This window comes from Suncus etruscus, chromosome 3 (genome assembly GCF_024139225.1).
Source record: "Suncus etruscus isolate mSunEtr1 chromosome 3, mSunEtr1.pri.cur, whole genome shotgun sequence".
NCBI lineage: Eukaryota > Metazoa > Chordata > Mammalia > Eulipotyphla > Soricidae > Suncus > Suncus etruscus.
The window spans coordinates 35,928,488-35,949,747 of NC_064850.1; the positions used below are offsets into that span (position 1 = coordinate 35,928,488).

The following is a 21,260-nucleotide window of genomic DNA, read 5'->3' on the forward strand; positions in this document are numbered from 1 at the left end:
TTTTAATCAAATTTGCTGTATTTCCTACTGGGCTGTTAGTACAATGAAATTTGGAGGTATCTTGGTGAGGTTCAGTTATGGATCTGGGTCAATTCTATCATGGAAAATGCCAGGTGTAAGTGGGAGCTACTGGGAGGGGAATATCTTCCCACCCCATTCTGAGAAGGCCTCAGAGTTCAAAGCCTAGACCAGACTACCTGAGAGATTCAGCAGCTTGTCATTCTTTACAAGATTAGTTCTGAGGTTAGGCCCCTGGCCAATCCTTGCCACTTTAAAAATTCATTGTAAATTTGTTGTTAATTTGATAGGTTAATTTGAAAAATTGTATACCATTACTATAATTGGCATGAGAATCAATAACTGCTAATTAATACTTATTTGTTGCATGTTTTATTTATAAATTATATGCTCACAAATTTGATAAATAACTGTTTTACCAAAGTGCCTGATGTTTTATTGTTGGATTTTAGAAAAATGGGACTAGCTTACATAAAAAAGATACTTCAGCATTCTACTCCTGTAGGATTTTTATCTTCAGCTATTGCAGATCTGATAATGCCTTTGGGAATAGAAGAAGCACATGAAAGTTCTTGTTTGTATAGTTCCCTTATTGTTACTGCAACTAGTTCTATCCACTACAAGCTTACTCTTATACAAGAAGGTAAGTGTACTATTTTTTAACTTTATTTATTGATTGAGCCATTGATTGGTTGGTTGGTTTCTGGGCCACACACAGTGGCGCTCAGGAGTTACTCCTGGCTCTACACTCAAAAGTCACCCCTGGCAGGTTGGAGGACTGTATGAGATGCCAGGAACCAAATCAGGTCCCTTTTGGGTCAACCACATGCAAGGCAAATGCCTTGCCACTATGCTATCTCTCCAGCCTTGTAAGTGTAATATTATAATGTATTTCTAGTATTTAGAAAAAAAATCTAAAAAATCTTTTTGGAATGTATGTTTATAGAACTATAAATATCTAAAATTAGATCTATTAGTAATATGCAGAAAAAATACAGATTTAGAATCCTAAACATTTTCTTTACCTCTAATATAATAAAATAATAAGTTCATTGATCTATCATAGGTATGATCTGTCATCATACCTATTATTTATTTTTATGATATAATTTTTTTCTTAAATAATGTTCAGAAAGAATGAAATAAAACAAGAAGTCCAGTTGGGTTTTGCCCATATCATAAAATAATCTGAATCAAGGACCAGAACAATAGCATAGCAGTAGGGCATTTGCCTTGCACAGACCAATACACGACAAACCTGGGTTCAATCCCCAGTGTCTCATATGGTCCCCGAGCCAGGAGTAATTTCTGAGTAACCCCTGAGCATCACTAGGTGTGGCCCAAAAACCAAAGAAAAAAAACTTAACCAATGTAGGATATTTATATTTATGTGACTGTTAGAAGCATTTTTAAGAATTACCATCATTTGGAGCTAGAGTGATAGCACAGTGGTGGGGCACTTGCCTTGCATGTGGCAGATCCAGGACAGACCTTGGTTGGATCCTCAGAGTCCCATATGGTCCCCTGAGCCAGGAGCAATTTCTGAGCACATAGTCAGGAGTAACCCTTGAGCATCACCGGGTATGGCCCATAAAGCAAAAAAAAAAAAAATTACCATCATTTATGGTAAACATTGAGGTTTTACTATGACTAAATGGAAAACTAGTAGAGAATTTTGAGTAGATTTATATTTTGACACACATTTTGTGTCAAACTAAGTAGTGCTCAGAGCTTACTCCTAATCCTGACCTCAGAGATCACTCATGATAAATTAATTTGAAAAATTGTATACCATTATATAATTGGCATTTCACTCACTGAAATTATAATGAACTGGGGCCGGAGAGATAGCATAGCATGCAGGGTACTTGCCTTGTGCCCAGATGACCAGGGTTTGATCCCAAGCATCCCATATGGTCCCCTGAGCCTGTCATGAGTGATTCTTGAGCACAGAGTCAGGAGTAACCTCTGAACACTGCCAGGTATGGCCCAAAAACCCAGCAGGGATCATATGGGTAGAGCTCAGGGGATCATATGGGATGACAAGGATTGAACCCAGGTCAGCCACATACAAAACAAGAACCCTACCTGCTGTACAATCTCTCCATCCCTTAGGCACATTTTTTGGGGGAAACACCCGGCAGCGCTCAGGGGTTCCTCCTGGCTCTATGCTCAGAAATCTCTCCTGGCAGGCTCAGGGGACCATATGGGATGCCAGGATTCGAACCACTATCCTCCTGCATGCAAGGCAAATGCCTTACCTCCATGCTATCTCTCCGGGCCCTAAGACACATATTTTAACAGGACCATCATGACCACTATGCTGAGAAAGGAGTTGGCAAGTGAGAGAGACAGAGACAGAGAGAGAGAGAGACAGAGAGAGAAGAAATGCAGAGAAATCATTAAGAGGCTATTGTAAATTAGGTGTAAGATCTTATTAGATATAGGATGGCTGTTACTCTCATCCAGTAGATAATAAGTTGAGCCTATAAAGTTAAATCTAAAATTCTGGATTTGAATCCAGAGACAACAAAAATGAGGATTAGGAGGACCAGTCCATGGTAGGAAGCATGTCACAAAGAGTGGAAAGTACAGTTAGAGTAGAGAAGGGTGGGGCCGGAGAGATAGCATGGAGGTAGCACATTTGCCTTGCATGCAGAAGAATGATGGTTCAAATCCCGGCATCCCATGTGGTCCCCTGAGCCTGCCTGCCAGGAGCAATTTCTGAGTGTAGAGCCAGGAGTAACCTCTGAGTGCTGCAGAATGTGACCCAAAAACCAAAAACCAAAAAAAAAAAAAAAAAAAGAGTAGAGAAGGATTTAATATGAAAAGCACATTCATGCATACCTTCATTAGCAGTAGTACAAACCACTAAGTCAAAACATAAAAGAGGGTGCCAGAGAGATAGCATGGAGGTAAAGCCTTTGCCTTTCATGCAGAAGGACGGTGGTTTGAATCCCAGCATCCCATATGGTCCTCTGTGCCTGTCAGGGGTGATTTCTGAGCATGGAACCAGGAGTAATCCCTGAGCGCTGCCGGGTGTGACCCAAAAACAAACAACAACAACAACAACAAAAAGAAAACATAAGGGAATTAAGTAAAATCCATAATGCAGAAGCAGGGGAGGGCAGAGTGATAACACAGCGGTAGGCGTTTGCCTTGCACATGGCCAACCCAGGACAGACCCGGGTCCAATTCCCGGCATTCCATATGGTCTCCTGAGCTTGCCAGGAGTGATTTCTGAGAGCCAGAAGTAACCCCTGAGCTCTGTAGGGTGTGACCTAAAAATCAAAAAAAAAAAAAAAAAAAAAAAGCAATCAGAGGAGGGTGGGTGGGAAGGGAAAGGGCATCAGGGAGGGTGTGAGAGGAAAACTGTTGACTTTGGTGGTGGAAAGTGCACACTGGTGAAGGTTGTTATACATTGTATGACTATAACTCAATCATGAACAACTTTATCTGTGGGGGAAATAAAACTGTAGTATGGACAACCTTGCAACCATTGTGTTTAAATTAAAATAAATAAATAAATAAATATTTGGATTTGAGGAAAAACTCTAAGAAATTTAAAGATGGGACCGGAGAGATAGCATGGAGGTAAGGCGTTTGCCTTTCATGCAGGAGGTCATCGGTTCGAATCCCGGTGTCCCATATGGTCCCCCGTGCCTGCCAGGAGCAATTTCTGAGCCTGGAGCCAGAAATAACCCCTGAGCACTGCCGGGTGTGACCCAAAAACCACAAAGAAAAGAAAGAAAGAAAGAAAGGAAGGAAGGAAGGAAGGAAGGAAGGAAGGAAGGAAGGAAGGAAGGAAGGAAGGAAGGAAGGAAGGAAGGAAGGAGGGAGGGAGGGAGGGAGGGAGGGAGGGAGGGAGGGAGGGAGGGAGGAGGAAGGAAGGAAGGAAGGAAGGAAGGAAGGAAGGAAGGAAGGAAGGAAGGAAGGAAGGAAGGAAGGAAGGAAGGAAGGAAGGAAGGAAGAAAGAAAGAGAGAGAAGAGAGAGAGAGAGAAGAGAAAGAAGAAAGAAAAGAAAGAAAAAGAAAGAAAGAGAAAGAAAAAGAAAAGAAAGAAAGAAAGAAAGAAAAGAAAGAAAGAAAGAAAGAAAGAAAGAAAGAAAGAAGAAAGAAAGAGAGAGAGAGAAAAAGAAAGAAAGAAGAGAGAGAGAGAAAGAAAGAAAAAAGAGAAAGAAAGAAAGAAAGAAAGAAAGAAAGAAAGAAAGAACGAAAGAAAGAAAGAAAGAAAGAAAGAAAGAAAGAAAGAAAAGAAAGAAAGAAAGAAAGAAGGAAGGAAGGAAGGAAGGAAGGAAGGAAGGAAGAGAGAGAGGGAAGGAAGGAAGGAAGGAGAGAGGGAGGGAAGAAGGAAGGGAAGGAGGGAAGGAAGGAAGGAAGGAGGGAAGGAAGGAAGGAAGGGAGGAAGGGAGGGAGGGAGGGAGGAAGGAAGGAAGGAAGGAAGGAAGGAAAAGAAAGAAAGAGAGAAAGAGAGAAAGAAAGAGAAAAAGAATAAGGTTTAAGGGGCTGGAATGATAGTGCAGTGCTAGGGCATTTGCCTTGCATGCTGCTGACCCAGCACGAACCTCAGTTCGATCCCCAGAGTCCTATATGGTCCCCCAAGCCAGGAGTGATTTCTGAGTGCATAGCCAGGAGTAACCCCTGAGCATCACTGGGTTTGGCCCAAAACACCCCCCCAAATAAATAAATAAAAATAAAATGAAAGAGGAGTTGAAAAATACTTAAATTCAACTTTTAAAGTTGCTGTTATCGGGGCCGGAGAGATAGCATGGAGGTAAGGCGTTTGCCTCTCATGCAGGAGGTCATCGGTTCGAATCCCGGCGTCCCATATATGGTCCTCCCGTGCCTGCCAGGAGCAATTTCTGAGCCTGGAGCCAGGAATAACCCCTGAGCACTGCCGGGTGTGACCCAAAAACCACAAAAAAAAAAAAAAAAAAAAAAAAAAGTTGCTGTTATCACAAGCAAGAAAGAAAGAAAGAAAGAAAGAAAGAAAGAAAGAAAGAAAGAAAGAAAGAAAGAAAGAAAGAAAGAAAGAAAGAAAGAAAGAAAGAAAGAAAGAAAGAAAGAAAGAAAGAAAGAAAGAAAGAAAGAAAGAAAGAAAGAAAGAAAGAAAAAGAAAGAAAGAAAGAAAAAGAAAAATTCAAAGATAATGGGAGAAAAAAATGATCCTAGAATGACATATTCCAAAACACATTAAAATTAGTGCCAGATTTAAAGAGAACTTTCGTTCAGTTGGGAGTCACAGTCAACATTGCTCAGAGTTTACTCCTGGCTCTGCACTCAAGGGTCACTCCTGAAAGGAATAAGAGAAACCATATTGGATGCTGAGGACTGAACCCAGGTCACCCAGTACAAAGCAAGTACTGTTTCTCAGATCCCAAAACAACTTATTGTGTTCAAGGGAACTCCACCCTAAGACAATTAACAAAAATTTCAGTAGAAACTTGGTAAAAGAAAGTGCCAAAAGGAAAAAGTTGTTAACCAAAAATGTCTGCCTGACATTTATTGAATGACCAGACAAGTAAAACCTTATATTTTCATCAGCATTAGACTGGCTTTATACAAAACATTATAGAAAGTCCTTTAGGCTGCAAAGGAAGAGCACTAACTAGGAACAGAAGAACATATGAAAGTATAGGTCTCACAGGTAAATATAAATAATAGTAAAATTACAATTTATCAAATGTGCATGGTAGATTAATAATAAAGTATAAATGTTGAAAATACCATTTGAGGAGCTGGTGTGATAGCATAGCATATTCGCCTTGCATGTGGCCAACCCAGGTTTGATCCCTGAAATCCCATCCCCAGAACATCCCCTGGAGTGTTTCCTCAGCAGAGCCAGGGGTTATTCCTGAGCACTGCTGGGTGTACCCCCAAAACTAAACAAAACAAATTCCATTGTTATCACAAAATGAAAATCAATAGTAGACACATAAGAGATTTTTTAAAAAAGAATTTAAGTATCTCAATACAGAGATAGTTTTTGGGGCCACACCCGGTGACACTCAGGGTTTACTCCCATCTCTGCACTCAGAACAAAAATTCCTGGGAAGCATGGGATACCATATGGGATGCCAAGAATCAAACCTGGGTTAGCAGCAATCAAGGCAAACACCCTACCCACTGTGCTATCATTCTGACCTCAAGATTCTAGGTTATGAAAGTTCTTTGTACTCCTTGGCTGGTTTTCTGATTACTTAGCTTTTCCTGTCTTTTTTCAGCTGAGAATTTTATAGAGCAAGTTTCAGAGTAATGGTTAAATTCTAGGTTTATATTTGGCATCTTTGTGATACTTTATATAAATATATACTTTATATAAAATCATTTAAATTAGGCTCTGAGATTGGTCTAATGTTTTCTTAGGTGAAGACCATGGTGTCAAAAGTTCTAATAGTATATTTTTATTTGTTTGTTTGTTTTTGGGTCACACTCAGCAGTGCTCAGGGATTACTCCTGGCTCTATGCTCAGAAATTGCTCCTGGCAGGCTCGAGGGAACCATATGGGATGCTGGGTTTCGAACCACCATCCTTCTGTATGAAAGGCAAACACCCTACCTTCATGCTATCTTGCCGGCCCCTTAATAGTGTATTTTTTAAGTTAGAGCCACTCATATGCTTGGGGAATAGCATTTGTTTTATTTTCTGCCAAATGTTTATATTTTAGATCCAAAAATCAACTCCTCGTTTAAAATGTTTGATATAGAGAAGACAGTAGTGATCCGTGGTTATAGCAGCTTCCTGATCACACGCATTTTAGATTCTAAGAATGCTTTAGCTCTGGCTACTATGCCCAACAGAGTACTTCTGAACAAACGCTTTCGAAATGACTCCTGGCTCTTATATAACTTTGGGCAAAGCATGAGTAAAAGGAATTGGCTCATATATCCAAAACCATGCAACTACTGGTTACAGCTATTTGATGATTCTCAAACACTCAATGATCTGAAATATATTGACCTCGGGCAATCTCAAACTTTAAAAATTAAGTCCATACCTACAGTAAGAGGTAAGTTGATTTTTAGTGGAAACATCTTAAGGAATTACGGTGACATTATGTATGTGAAATATACTATGATAGTTCCCTTATATGCTTTACATGCTAGCAGGCATTCACCATTAATCTCTAGCAGTCACCATTAATCTCTGAGTATATGAGCTTCTTATGAAATGACTATTTATGCCTTTATAATTGAATAGAACAACCCTAAAAGTCTGTCCTATGATGCTTATTTCACAAATAAGTAAGTGAAGTGATCAGCTCAAGTTTACCATATTTTCCGGCTTATAAAACGACCGGGCATATAAGACGACCCCCCTAATTTTGCAGTTAAAACATAGGTTTAGGCCTATATTCGCTGTATCAGGCAGAGCGTTCCTGTGCTGCAACTGTATGTACCACAGTGAGCCAATCACAACAAGCAAAGGTTCAAAGGTTCTACTGTAATAGACTTCCTCTCTGACTCTGGCCAATCTGAGCAGGCTTTTGACAGTGTAGATTCGGGTCCAGAACATTGTCTAATTTGCATGCATAAAAAGCCCGCTTGGATTGGCTGAGTTAGAGAGGCTGTCCAGCAGCCTTGCAGTGATTGGTGCAGGATCGAGTTGGAAAATTCGTTTTGTGGCAATATCCAGACGATTTTCGTTTAGCGGCATATTGAAACCTTTTTGGGATATACTCGGCGTATAACACAACCCCCGATTTTTGGTTGACTTTTTTTCGTTTCAAAAGTCGTCTTATATGCTGGAAAATACGGTATGCTTAGTTCGATTTTTACTTATCTCTAAAAAAGATCTTGGCATTGTTATCATTATTATCTGGGGCACCTGGGACACACCTAATGATGCTTGGCGGAGACTTATGGCTTTGCAATCAGAGATCATTCCAGGGCAGTGCTCAGGGGACCAGATTTAGTGCTGGGAGTCAAACCAGGATCAACTACCTAAAAGCAAATATCTTAAACTCATGCTATGTTCCTAGCTCCTGTTATAATTGTTTCAAGCATATTTTTTGAAAGCATTTCAATACTAAGGCCCAAAAATGGGGAGTTGGGAATAACACCAGGCCACTCAGCAGTGGTACTTGGGACTTCAAGGCTGTCCTCTGCAATGCTTTGTTTGTTGGGGTTTTATTGAGGGAAGTTCAGTGTTTGTTTTTAATATCTTTATTTAGGCACCATGGTTACAAACATGTTTGTAGTTGGGTTTCAGTCATAAAAAGTACACCCCCCTTCACCAGTGCAACATTCTCACCACCAATGCCCCATTTCCCTCCTTCCTGACCCCCTGCCTGTATTCGAGACAGCCATTCTGTTTCTCTTACTCGCTACCATTGTCATGATAGTTGTTAGAGCAGTTATTTCTCTAATTGCACTCACCAATCTTTTGGTAAGCTTCATATCATGGGCTGGTCCTTCTAAACCTCATATCTATTGTTTCTGGGTATTATTACCCATACTGTCTTTTATTTTTCTTAAATCCCACCCATTTAGTGGAACTATTCTGTGTCTATCTCTCCCTCTGATTCATTTCATTCAGCATAATAGTTTCCATGTCCATTCATGTATAAGAAAATTTCATGACTTCATTTTTCCTGACGGCTGCATAGTATTTCATTGTGTATATGTACAATTTCTTTAGCCATTCATCTGTTGTCAGGCATCTGAGTTGTTTTCAGATTCTGGCTTCAAGCATATTTTTTTTTTGTTTTGTTTTTTGGGCCACACCCAGTGATGCTCAGGGGTTACTCCTGGCTATGCACTCAGAAGTCGCTCCTGGCTTGGGGGACCATATGGGACACCGGGGGATCGAACCGCAGTCCATCCAAGGCTAGCACAGGCAAAGCAGGCACCTTACCTCTAGCGCCACCGCCCGGCCCCTCAAGCATATATTTTAAAACAAAAACTTTTTTAAAGATTTTTGGCCACACCTGACAGTGCTCAAGGGTTATTTCTGGCTCTGTGCCCAGTAATCACTCCTGGAGGCTTGAGGAACCATCGGATGCCATGTATCAAACCAAGGTCAGCCGCGTGCAAGGCTAGCTCTCTACCATTGTACTATGGCTCCAGCCCCAAGCATTCTCTGTTTTTTTTGCATTCCCCTTTTCTGTTACAATGGTGATAAGAAACTTATGAAAGATGATGGAGAAGTGGTAAGGGAGAAAAATATTGTAAAACAAGATAATGTTAACAAATAACACAGTTAGGAAAAGAGGTGGGAATAGGTGGGAAAGAGATGATAGTCATATTACCTTAAGTGAAAAGAAGCTCACGGACTGAAAAATTAGCTCTGAAGTGGCCCCTGGACTGGTGGGAGCTTTGGAATTCAGCCTTAGATACAGTAAGATTGATTTGATTTGATTTTGGTTTTTGGGTCACACACCCCACAGCACTCAGGGGTTACTCCTGTCTCTGCACTCAGGAATCGCTCCTGGCAGGCAAGGGGGGCAATCTGGGATGCTGGGATTTGAATCGGCTACATGCAAGGCAAATACCGTTGTGATATCTCTTCAGCCCAGTGAGATAGATTTTAATGTCTAAGCACTGGCAGAAGATTGTGTATTGGGCCTTTCTACTTGTGACAGGGAATTTGGAACTGAATCTATAAAATAAAGATGGGACTGTGAAGATGACACTATCAGGAAAACTCTGCCAGTTATCCAAAAAAAGAAATTAAGGGCATTATAAACTTTATGGGGATCCAAGTAGTGACAAGGATTTCCCATACCCATATACAAACACAGTCATTTGAAAGGACTAAAGCATACCATTGCTCATTGCACCAGAAAAGAAGTTCTGGCATAGATACAGTAGAATACTTTGAACCTTAGTTTGATTCCTGGCATCTCACATGGTTACAAGTCCTGCCAGAACTGATCTCTGAGCAGAGTCAGGAGTAAGTCCTGAGTACCACTATGTATGGCCCTAAGTCACAACAAACTGGAAATTGGCAACAACAACAACAACAACAACAACAACAACTAAACCAGAGGCAGGGGCCAGAGTGATAGCACAGCAGTAGGGTGTTTGCCTTGCACACGGCTGATCCAGGACAGACCTAATTTGATCCCCGGTGTCCTATATGGTCCCCCTAGCCAGGAGCGACTTCTGAGTGCATAGCCAGGAGTAACCCCTGAGCATCACTGGGTGTGGCCCAAAGACCATAAAACAAACAAAACAAAAAAATGCGATGCAAACAGATCCATCATCACCAGGTTTGGTCCTCAGATCCTTTGAACATTGCCTGGAAACTTCTCCCAAAGGGGAATAAGTTTCTGGGTGTGAAAAGACCATGATGAGGGGACTGTCTTCGATAGCCTAGCAACAGTAGTTGACAAAAAGTGTGTTAGGTACTTGGACCTTGCCAAGAAAATACCATCCAGTAATGACAAATAGTAACTATGTGCTGGTGGGTGAGCTCATTAATTGGGGTTCTTACCAAGGTGTTGGTATATCATCAGACCTGTACATTGTGCCTTTCTATTTATAGCATATGTACAACTTTTGTCAGTGGTAACTCAACCAAGCTGGAGGGAGAAATGGGGAACCATGGCCAGTCACATCACTGGGCTTGTGGGTAGCCTGATGCCAAGGAAAGGCAAGTTCTTCACTTATCACTCTCAGCTCAGGCCAGCAGACATGCACAGTTTCCCCTACCGTTTCTCATCTGCATGTGTTGGCCTGTGCACTTTCAACTTGAGCACCTCCTTTTGAGTTTCCATTCCAAGGAAGCCAAGTGACCTTTGGGTAACTAAGAAGTGGTGAAGGAAGGAGATATTTCTGCATGAAAGATGGAGAAAAGAAAGAAATTTCAATTTTAAGAACCATGAGGTTTCACTCTCTCCTAACTCCATTTATGCTCTATATGCCTTTGAATGGGTTCTGTAGATGTTCAAAAATCCTGATTATGGGGCTGGAGAGATAGTGCAACAGGTAGTTGTCTTGTATGTGGTGACTTGGATTCGATCCCCGGGACTCCATATTGTTTCCCAAGCCCACTAGGACTGCTCCCTGAGCACAGAGCCAAGAATAAGCCCTGACCACCATTAGGTGTGGCTCTAAAACAAAAAATAAACAAAGAAATCCAAAGAATTCTGAATATGGGCTAGACAGGGGTCTCAAACTCAATTTACCTGGGGGCCGCAGGAGGCAAAGTCAGGGTGATCCTTGAGTGCAAAGTCAGTAGTAAGCCTTGAACATTGGGGGGGGGGTGTGACCCAAACAACTAAAACAAAACAAAACAAAAAAAGATTCCTCTAGGGCAGGGCCACAAAATGTTGTACGGAGGGCCATTTGTGACCCTCGGGCTTCGAGTTTGAGACCCATGGGCTAGAAAGATCAACCTCAGTATGTGCTTTGCATATGGAAGAAGACCTGATTTGGAGCCCTGGCATTAGAGGGTCCCCCAGCACCTCTGGGAGTGACCCCTGAGAACTAAACAAAACAAAAAATAGTGGTAACCATTTTAAAATTTCTACTTTATATTAATTAATAATTTATTAATTTATTTATTAAATAAATCAATTCATTAATTTAATTAATAATTTGTATTATATTATACTAATATAATATATTATATTTGGGAGGTAAGTTGGGGACCTGGGGAGGATCGGGGGCCATACCTAGCAGTATTCAGCAGCTTTTCCTGACTCTCAGAGTCACTTCTGTGATTCTTGGGGGACCACACAGGGTGCCAGGGATTGCACCTAAACCAACCTCAAAGATAACACCTTCCCCACTCTACTATCTCTTCAGCCCCATGAGAGCTGCTCCTCTGATTTCCATAGGTGATGACCGTATTGAAATTCCACAGCTGAAAGTCATTGTTGGAAACCCACATATGTTACAATTTGAGAGTAAAAGCTATTTTGATGAGGCTGAAAGTTACATATTACAAGTGACTGTGACCAGCAAAGCTTTCCGTCAAGTAAGTGTTTTTTATATATAAATGATATATTTTTGTTGTTTGCAGCCATATCCAGCTACGCTCTGATCTTACTCCTGACTCTATGCTTAAGATCCCTCTTGTAAGGGGTGCCAGAAATTAAACCCAGGTCAGCTGCAAGGCAAAACAAGAACCTTACCACTGTACCATTTCTCTAGCCCAAGTTTGAATGACCAAAAAAAAAGTCATTAATTTTTTCAAATTTAGAATATACGCTCAGAAAAAAAGGACAATTGGAACATTATCCACTCAAGCAAGGATAAATTAGTCCTTCTGATATTTGGGTGTGGCCACATAGACTGATGGCTGAGCCCTTCTCACTCTGGTCTTGTACCTGGAACTTGGGATATCTTTTTCCTCATCTGTATCCTGGGGGGCTGTGGTAACTAACACTCACACCACCACAAAGGGCTGTTTTGAGAATTAGATGTCATGTTGAGTCTTGCGTGTAGAAAAGATGTGCTCCCTTAGAAGGACAGTATTTTCCTAACACTTGGAGAGCACCACTTTAAAGTTGAGGTATGAGGGGGCCAGAACAATAGCACAGCAGTAGGGTGTTTGCCTTGCACGCAGCCAATCCAGGACGAACCTGGATTCTATCCCCAGCATCCCATATGGTCCCCAGAGCCTGCCAAGAGCGATTTCTGAGTGCAGAGTCAGGAATAACCCCTGAGCACCACCAGGTGTGGCCCATAAACCAAAAAATAAATAAATAAAATAAAGTTGAGGTGAGAATGCTGGAGAGATGACTGGAAGGACTGAGCACATATTTAGCATAAAGGAGATCCAGGTTCAGTTCCCCATATAATCGTGAGCTGGCCAGGAGTGATTTCTAAATGCAGAGCCATAAGTATCCCTGAGCACTACTGGGTGTGGCTCAAAAAGAAAGTGCACACACACAAACAATAAACAAAAAACATTTAAAAATATTTGCTTCTTTGGGGCTGGAGAGATAGCATGGAGGTAAAGCGTTTGCCTTTCATGCAAGAGGTCATCGGTTCGAATCCCAGCGTCCCATATGGTCCCCCGTGCCTGCCAGGAGCAATTTCTGAGCATGGAGCCAGGAGTAACCCCTGAGCACTGCCGGGTGTGACCCAAAAACCACAAAAAAAAAAAAAAAAAAGAGTAAAAATATTTGCTTCTAGGCCAGAGTGGTGGCGAAAGTGGTAGGGCATTTGCCTTGCATGAGCTAACCTAGGATGAACCTCGGTTAGATTCCCCGGGCGTCCCATATGGTCCCCCAAGCCAGGAGTGATTTCTGAGCTCATAGCCAGGAGTAACCCCTGAGCGTCACTGGGTGTGGCCCCAAAACAACAACAACCAGTATATTATTTGCTCCTGAGACTGGAGACATAGTACAGAGGTTAAGGTACTTGCTTGACATGTGACCAACCTGATTTAGTACCCATGTGGATAGCCTGTCAAGAGATCCTGAGTCCAGAGCCAGGGGTACACCCTAAGCACTTCTAGGTCTGACCCATACCCATTCCCAAAATAAAACAAAGTTTTCTCCTTGTGGGGATTGACTCATTGGAATAGTGTAAGTGTAGTGTGTGACAAATTACAGGAGGTTGTTTGGTTTTGTTATATTTTATTAAATCATAGAGTTAAAAAGTTTTTGATGGTTGAGTTTCATAGACTATTCTAACACCATCCCTAACAACAGTGTTCATTTCCCGCCACCAATGTCCTCAGTTTCCCTCCCAACCTTCCTTGGCCACATACAAACACCATACCCTATCCCTCAGGCATCTCACATTCATTTCCTGAGTATAAATTCCTACTAAGATTCTCTCTTAGCGAGGGGTGCTACAGGCTTATTTGCCAAAGATCTCCTAGTGAGGGTTATTTTATTCACTTCATCAAAACAGCTGTTTCAGTGATCAAGGAATGCCACTTCTCTCTGAACTGGATGGCATAGCAGTATTTCTGTTAGAAGACTTGTCCAGAGGCTGGAGAAGATAGCTCGGCAGCGTTTGCCTTGCAAGCAGTCAATCCAGGAACTAAGGTGGTTGGTTCAAATCCCGGCGTCCCATATGGTCCCCCGTGCCTGCCAGGAGCTACATCTGAGCAGATAGCCAGGAGTAACCCCTGAGCACAGCCAGGTGTGGCCCAAAAACCAAAAAAAAAAAAAAAGACTTGCCCATTTCTGGGTGCTGCTCCTTTACCAGGGAGCCTTGTACCACCACCTGAAAGAGCTCAGATGTTCTCTTACTCAAATGGCCCTTCCTGTTCAAATCTCTTCTTGTTGTGTTCTCTCTCTCTCTCTCTCTCTCTCTCTCTCTCTCTCTCTCTCTCTCTCTCTCTCTCTCTCTCTCTCTCTCTCTCTTTTGGTTTTTGGGTCACACCCGGCAGTGCTCAGGGGTTACTCCTGGCTCTACACTCAGAAATCACTCCTGGCAGGCTCGGGGGACCCTATGAGATGCCGGGATTTGAACCACCATCTTTCTGCATGCAAGGCAAACGCCCTACCTCCTTGCTATCTCTCTGGCTCCTCTTTTCTTTTCTTTTTTTTTTTAGTAGGTTACAGTTTATTTAGCCAGGGTCTTCTGTGACCCCAGAAGTCTTAGACCATAACAACTTAATTTTTCAAAATTCTTGAGGTGATTCAAGGTCAAGGAATCATTAAGAGGTTTCTTTTCTCCAGACATTTCTTGGGTTCCTAAGAGCCAGTACCATCCTCCCCAAATTCTCTTCCCTTGGTGTATCTCCGTTCAAAGTTTCCCTGGTTAGGTGGGACTGAATTTCACAGATTGAACGTAGACCACCGTCATGACTTCCCCATCACTGCCTTTCAAACACAGGCCGGTTCAGAGAGATTGGGGGTGAAGAGTGCTAAATGTTGATAGATATGTTCCATAGAGAGCAGTTGCATGAACTTTTATTTGTTTAAAAAATTTTAGGGTACTGTTTCCATGGCATTTGTCATGTGGGATGCCTCCACCAGTTGTTTTGTGACAACAGTTATACCAAACATGAAAAGCAGCTGTGGCTACTTAAAATCCATGCATCACGTTCCCTACACACACATCTCCAAGGAAGACTGGAATCTGGGTGTTCACAAGGACAGTCAGGATTTTAATCTCATCAAAACTTTGCCGGTAAGAATCTGGAGCAGAGTGTTTTAAAAGATCCATGGTTTGGGACAGGAGCTGTGACACAAGCAGTAGGGTGTCTGCCTTGTTCGCGCTAACCTAGGACAGACCACGATTCGATCCCCCCAGCATCCCATATGGTCCCCCAAGCCAGGGGCTATTTCTGAGCACATAGCCAGGGGTAACCCCTGAGTGTCACCAGGTGTGGCCCAAAAATCAAAAAAAAAAAGAAAAAAAAGGAAAAAAGACCCATGATCTATTGACTAGGGTGCAACCACCAGCTTTCCAAGCATTACATTTCTTCCCTGGGAATTCCAGGATGTATTTAATCCTCAAGTCATCTTGAGGATTTATTTCAAATATGACAACCTTTATAGAAGACTTTTTCATGGTCATTCATTCTTCTCTTGGTGTTTTTGTTTTTGGGCCACACCCAGCAGTGCTCAGGGGTTACTCCTGGCTCTCTGCTCAGAAATAGCTCCTGGCAGGCACGGGGGACCATATGGGACACCAGGATTCGAACCAACCACCTTTGGTCCTGGATCGGCTGCTTGCAAGGCAAACACTGCTGTGCTATCTCTCGGGGCCCTTGTTTTGTTTTTTAAACCAGTCAAATTGAGCAGTGGGGGGGGGTTGTATACCAACTTTTGTGATACTAACATTAATAAGTTTTGATAAACCACTGCCACTGGACCAACATCTCTTGGTGATTTTTATTGATTAAATAAATCCTTTAATTGAATCACCATGAGATACAGTTAGAAAGTTGTTCATGATTGAGTTTCAGTCATATACTATCCCAGTGGTGAGCAACCTTTTTTTTCTTTCAACTGAGCCAAATTTCACCAAAACCACGTTTGAAATTTATTTTGAGAGCCACACAGGGCGCGCACTGACAAAGGCTAGGAGCAGAGTCCTGACTCCTGGAGCAGTCGCCCGGCACACAGAAGAGCCACATTAAAAAGTGTCAAGAGCGGCATGTGGCTATCGAGCCGCGGCTTGCCGACCATTGTACTATCCAATACACACAAATTCTTTTAGTTCGTATCCTCATTCTCATTTGTTTCCAGGAATCTTTTGATTTCCTCTTTCACTTCCTCTCTGACCCACTGGTTATTCAGTAATGAGCTGTTTCATTTCCAGGTATTAGAGTTATTTCTTCATTTCTGTTTGTAATTGACTTTCATTCTCAGTGAGTGCATCATGGTCTGAGAAGATAGTCTATATAATTTCTACCTTCTTGATTGTATGTTTTGTGGCCTATCTTTATCGAGCATGTGATTGATTTTTAAAAATATCCCATTTGGGGCTGAGCGATAGCATAGCAGTAGGATATTTGCCTTGCACAGGGCCAATCCCGGACAGACTCTGGTTTGATTTCCAGCATCCCAAATGGTCCCCGAGGCTGCCAGGAGCGACTTCTGAGTGCAGAGATAGAAGTAACTCCTGAGCACTGCAAGATGTGACCCAAACTCCCACCCCAAAAAAAGTCCCATTTGGCGGTGGGAGGGGGGGGAGGGACAAGGAGTGTGGTATGGGTTGCACTTGGGGAACATTGGTGAAGGGAGGTGAACACTGGTGGTGGTATTAGCCCTGATTCATTATATGTCTAAAACCTAACTATGAAAGACTTTGTAAATTACACTGTAAATAAAATTTTAAATGTCCAATTTGCATTGGAGAAGAATGTGTATTGGCTTTTGGAAGATGAAAAGCCCTGTATATCTACTAACTCCCTCTCTTCTATTTCTTCTTTCAAAGCCAATATTTTCTTGTTTAGTTTTAGCCTGATTGATCTATCAAGAGGTGATGGAACAGTGTTGAAGTCTCCAACAACTATTGTGTTACTATTTATGTCTTTCTTCAAGTCTCTTAGCAGTTACTTTAAGTGTTTTGCTGGCTCCTCATTGGTTGTATATATGTTTGGATATATATATATATATCTTGATTATTAGGAAGTGACCCTCTCTGACTCAGAACTTTTGTAAGCCTGAATTCTATGTTGTCTAGTATTGGTATGCCATCCTCGTCTTTCTGAGGAAATTGCTTGAAGAATTGTCTTCCAGACTTTGAGTCTATGTTTGTTCCAGTTATTTCTTGCAGGAAGCAAAATTTTGCAGCATTCAATTTTTTAATTCATTTTCCACTTTGTTTCTTAATTGGTTTCTGAATTGGTGAATTTAGGAGCCAGAGTGATAGCACAGCAGTTAAAATATTTGCCTTGCATTTCGCCAACCAGGATTTGATCCCTAGCATCCCATATGGTCACCTAAACACAACCAAGAGTGATTTCTGAGCACATAGCCAGGAGTTACCCTGATTACCACCAGATGTGACAAAAACAAAAACAATTGGTGAATTTAGTTGACATTGAGATTATTGTCATGGAATTTTGTGTTCTGTTCTTCTTTTAAAGTTAATTTTCAGTCTATAAAGTTCTTGAATTGTTGTTTATCCTCCAAGTTGTGTATAGTTCCTTGAAACCTGATATAGAGTCTGGCTAGGTAACATATTTTTGGTGAAACATTCATTTCATTGACTTTTTTTTTCACTGTATCAAACCACTGCTTTCAGGCCTGAAGGGTGGCCATAGATAAGTCTGCAAATCTCCAGGATGGTACGTTGTATGTGATTTTATTCTTTGATTTTGCAGCTTTCAGTATTCTATCACTAGAGTTTTCATCATTCTTGTTATGTGTCTTTCAGTAATTTTATTTGGATCTCTTTTAGCTGGTGCCTTTGGGCATTCAGAATATGGATGCATGCACTCTCCAGTTTTGAGAACTTCTCAGTCATAATTCCTTTGATCATTGCTTCTTCATAAGGATTGTCTTCCTAACCCTTGGGATGCCCAATTATTGGGATGCCAATAATTCTTATGTTGTTCCTCTTGAATTCACCCCCAAAGTTCTCTTGTCGGCTGTTCACTTATTTTAAGATTCTTCCATCTTCTCTTTGTCTGGAGGTATTATACAGTTCATCTTCAAGCTCATTATTCTGTCCTCAGAACCTGTTACTCTGTCAATGAAGCCTTCCCATGAGTTCTTCTTTTTACCTACCAAGTTTTTCAGTTCTGTCATTTCTGTTTGAAGTTTTCTCATTTCTACTCTAATATAGCCTCTTGAGTTTTACTAGCTGTTTCATGGTTTCTTTGAGTTTCTTTCCTTTCTAGAGTCCTTATCAGAGAGGCTATATAGGTAGCTGTGCTGGTTGGGTCTTCAGAACTACCATCTTTGTTCACTAAGTCTGGTAGGGTTCAGTGTTGCTTTCTCATTCTGACCATTGCAGTGTGGTGGTGGTGGTTTTTTATATGTTGCGGTGGGACTGTAGGGCTCTTTTCAGGGTTCCCTGACCTGGGGGTAAAAATGGCTCTTCTGAGTCACAAAGAAGACCCTGCTGCTGCTCTGTCTGCCTCAGTCTTGGACTCTCTCGTCATTATTTTTGTTTTGTTTTGTTTTGGGGTCACACCCGGCAATGCTCAGGGCTTATTCCTAGCTCTACGATCAGAAATCGCCCCCCGGCAGGCTCGGGGGAACCATATGGGATGCCGGGATTCAAACCAGCGACCTTCTGCATGCAAGGCAAATGCCTTATCGCTGTGCTATCTCTTCGGCCCCTCTCTCATCATTATTAATGTAGTTTTTATGCCTTGTGTGGTGCTGTCATGCTAGTTTCATGAGCATCCAGGCTTTAGGTATCTTGCTGATTTGTCTAAAGCTGCTGAAATGTTTTTGTCCCATTTCAGCATCATATTTTCATATTTTGCCTTGTCAGAGTTGGTGACTATTTTCAAATATGAATTATTATTACTCTTTGTTAACTAACATTACTTATTTGATTTATGAAAAAAATCCCACACCTGAAATATTATTTCCTGAGTATATAACTAAAACATTTTATAATAACTAAACTTTACTGTATTGACTTCAGATGGTTATGATTCTATAGCATTATAATATATCATAAGTACTAATTTTACTTTTTACTTATTTATAAATTCTAAACTATACTAGTTAAAATCGTTAAAATTCCATAAAGGACAGGGTTAAAAGTATTTAGGGAGAGGGAAGATATAAATTTACTTTAATATTGGAGCTAGTAAAGTAAAATGAAGGCTGAAGTAATAGTACAGAAACTAGGGTGCTTGTCTTACATGTAATCAACCAAGCTTCAAACCCTGGCACCCCATATGGTCCTTTGAGCCTACCAGGAATGATACCTGTGTGCAGAGCCAGTAATAATCTCTCAACACACCAGGCATGCCTCCCAAATAAAACAAAACAAAAGTACAATAAAAGTATAATTAAAATTCTTGCTTTGAGATAGCATGGATTTAAGGCATTTGCCTTGCATGCAGAAGAATGTTGATTTGAATCCCAGCATCCCATATGGTCCCCTGAGCCTGCCAGGAGTGATTTCTGAGCATAGAGCCAGGAGTAACTCTTGAACGCTGCCGGGTGTGACCCAAAAAATAAATCTTGCTTTGAGTTCTTATATGGAAAACCAACATACTTACATTAGGATGATAAATAATGATGAATTCTACTTTTTTGTTTTTGCTTAATCACTTGCAGGTAAACTACAGGCCTCCATCTAACATGGGAATTGCTATTCCACTCACAGACAACTTTTATCATGCAGATCCCAGCAAGCCCATACCAAGAAATCTATTTCCCACATCAAAAGTGAGTAACTTCTTACCACTATATGCAAAGCTTTACTTGGATTTCAGAAATTGTTGGTTACTATCACTGATGCACCTGTTTGCAGATATTAATGAGGAAGGTGTGTTCAGTACAATTCTCAGCTATTACCAGTAACTGCCATTGTATGAATCTTCCATTCTTTACCCTTTCGTTTTTTGTTGCTGTTGCTATGGCCAAGAGTTGCAAGGCCCATACAGTTGGTTGTGATGCTCACTAGGGTTTGCAGAATTTCTCTTAATATTTTTCTGAATAATAAAGAGTTTGCAATGTTTGCTTTTTATTGCATTTTTTGTTTTGTTTTGTTTTTTAGTTTTGGGGCTTTGTTTTGTTTTGTTTTTATGCTTTTACTCAGACTCACAGGAGGCTGTGTTCTTGTGTTCCAATACATTCTTAGAATGAAATGCAGCTAAAAATCACTGGGTGGGGCTAGAAAAATAATCCAGCAGTTAGAGTACTGGTCTTATGTGCAGCTAGCCCTGGTTCAATCCCTGGCAACCCATATGATCCCCCAAACACCAACAGGAATTATCTCTGAGTGTAAAGCCAGGAGTAAGCCTTGAGCATCTCTGATTATGACCCATATATTACTTTATTATATATAATATATTGTCATATTATTATACATGTTATATAATATAGATATAGATATATTTGTCACTGGTGTGTTAAAAAGAACCTGAAAATCATAGCAATCAAAAATTAATAACTTGAACTTCATTAAAATTAAAAATCTTAGGTTTTGTTTTAGGGTCATGCTCAGTGGCTTATTTACTTATTCAGGAATTGCTTCTGGGGGCTGGAGCAGTGGAGCTAGAGGTAAGGTGTCTGACTTGCATTGGTTAGCCTAGGACGAGACCGCAATTTGATCTCCTAGCATCCCATATGGTCCCCCCAAGCCAGGAGTGATTTCTGAGCACATAGCCAGGAGTAACCCCTGGGCATTAATAGGTGTGGCCCCCCAAAACAAACAACAACAACAAACAGGAATTGCTTCTGGCAAATAGAAGGGACTATGTGGTATAGTGAATGGAACCCATGCCCGCAGCATGCAAAAACATGTGTTCAGCCTGCTGAGCCATCTCTGGCCCCAATATTTATTTTTAACTTTATTTATTTATTGATTAATTAATTGATTGTCTGTCTAGGGCCACACCCAGCGGTGCTCAGGGGCCACTCCTGGCTCTGCACTCAGAAATTACCCCTGAAGGGCCAGAGCAGTGGCACAAGTGATAGGGCATTTGCCTTGCTACACACTAACCTAGGACAGACCACAGTTTGATCCCCTGGCATTCTATATGGTCCCCCAAGCCAGGAGTGATTTCTGAGCACATAGCCAGAAGTAACCCCTGAGCATCACCAGGTGTGGCCCAAAAACAAGAAAATGAAAAAGAAAAAAAGAAATAACTCCTGAAAAAAAAAGAAAAGAGAAAAAGAAGAAATCATCCATGTCCCTCTTAATACTACTGAGAGCAACCCACAAGCACAGAGTCAGAAGTAGC

General features: G+C 41.3%; 1 protein-coding gene across 1 annotated transcript in view; it reads left to right on the plus strand.

Annotated features, from left to right (window-relative positions):
• CATSPERB (cation channel sperm associated auxiliary subunit beta) overlaps positions 1-21,260 on the plus strand; it is a 97,760-nt gene that overhangs the window by 56,740 nt on the left and 19,760 nt on the right. Inside the window, exons 17-21 of the mRNA XM_049770724.1 lie at positions 471-661; positions 6,685-7,026; positions 11,803-11,942; positions 14,864-15,061; positions 19,630-19,740. Coding sequence (XP_049626681.1) covers positions 471-661; positions 6,685-7,026; positions 11,803-11,942; positions 14,864-15,061; positions 19,630-19,740 — 982 coding nt within the window. The remainder of the gene's footprint in view (positions 1-470; positions 662-6,684; positions 7,027-11,802; positions 11,943-14,863; positions 15,062-19,629; positions 19,741-21,260) is intronic.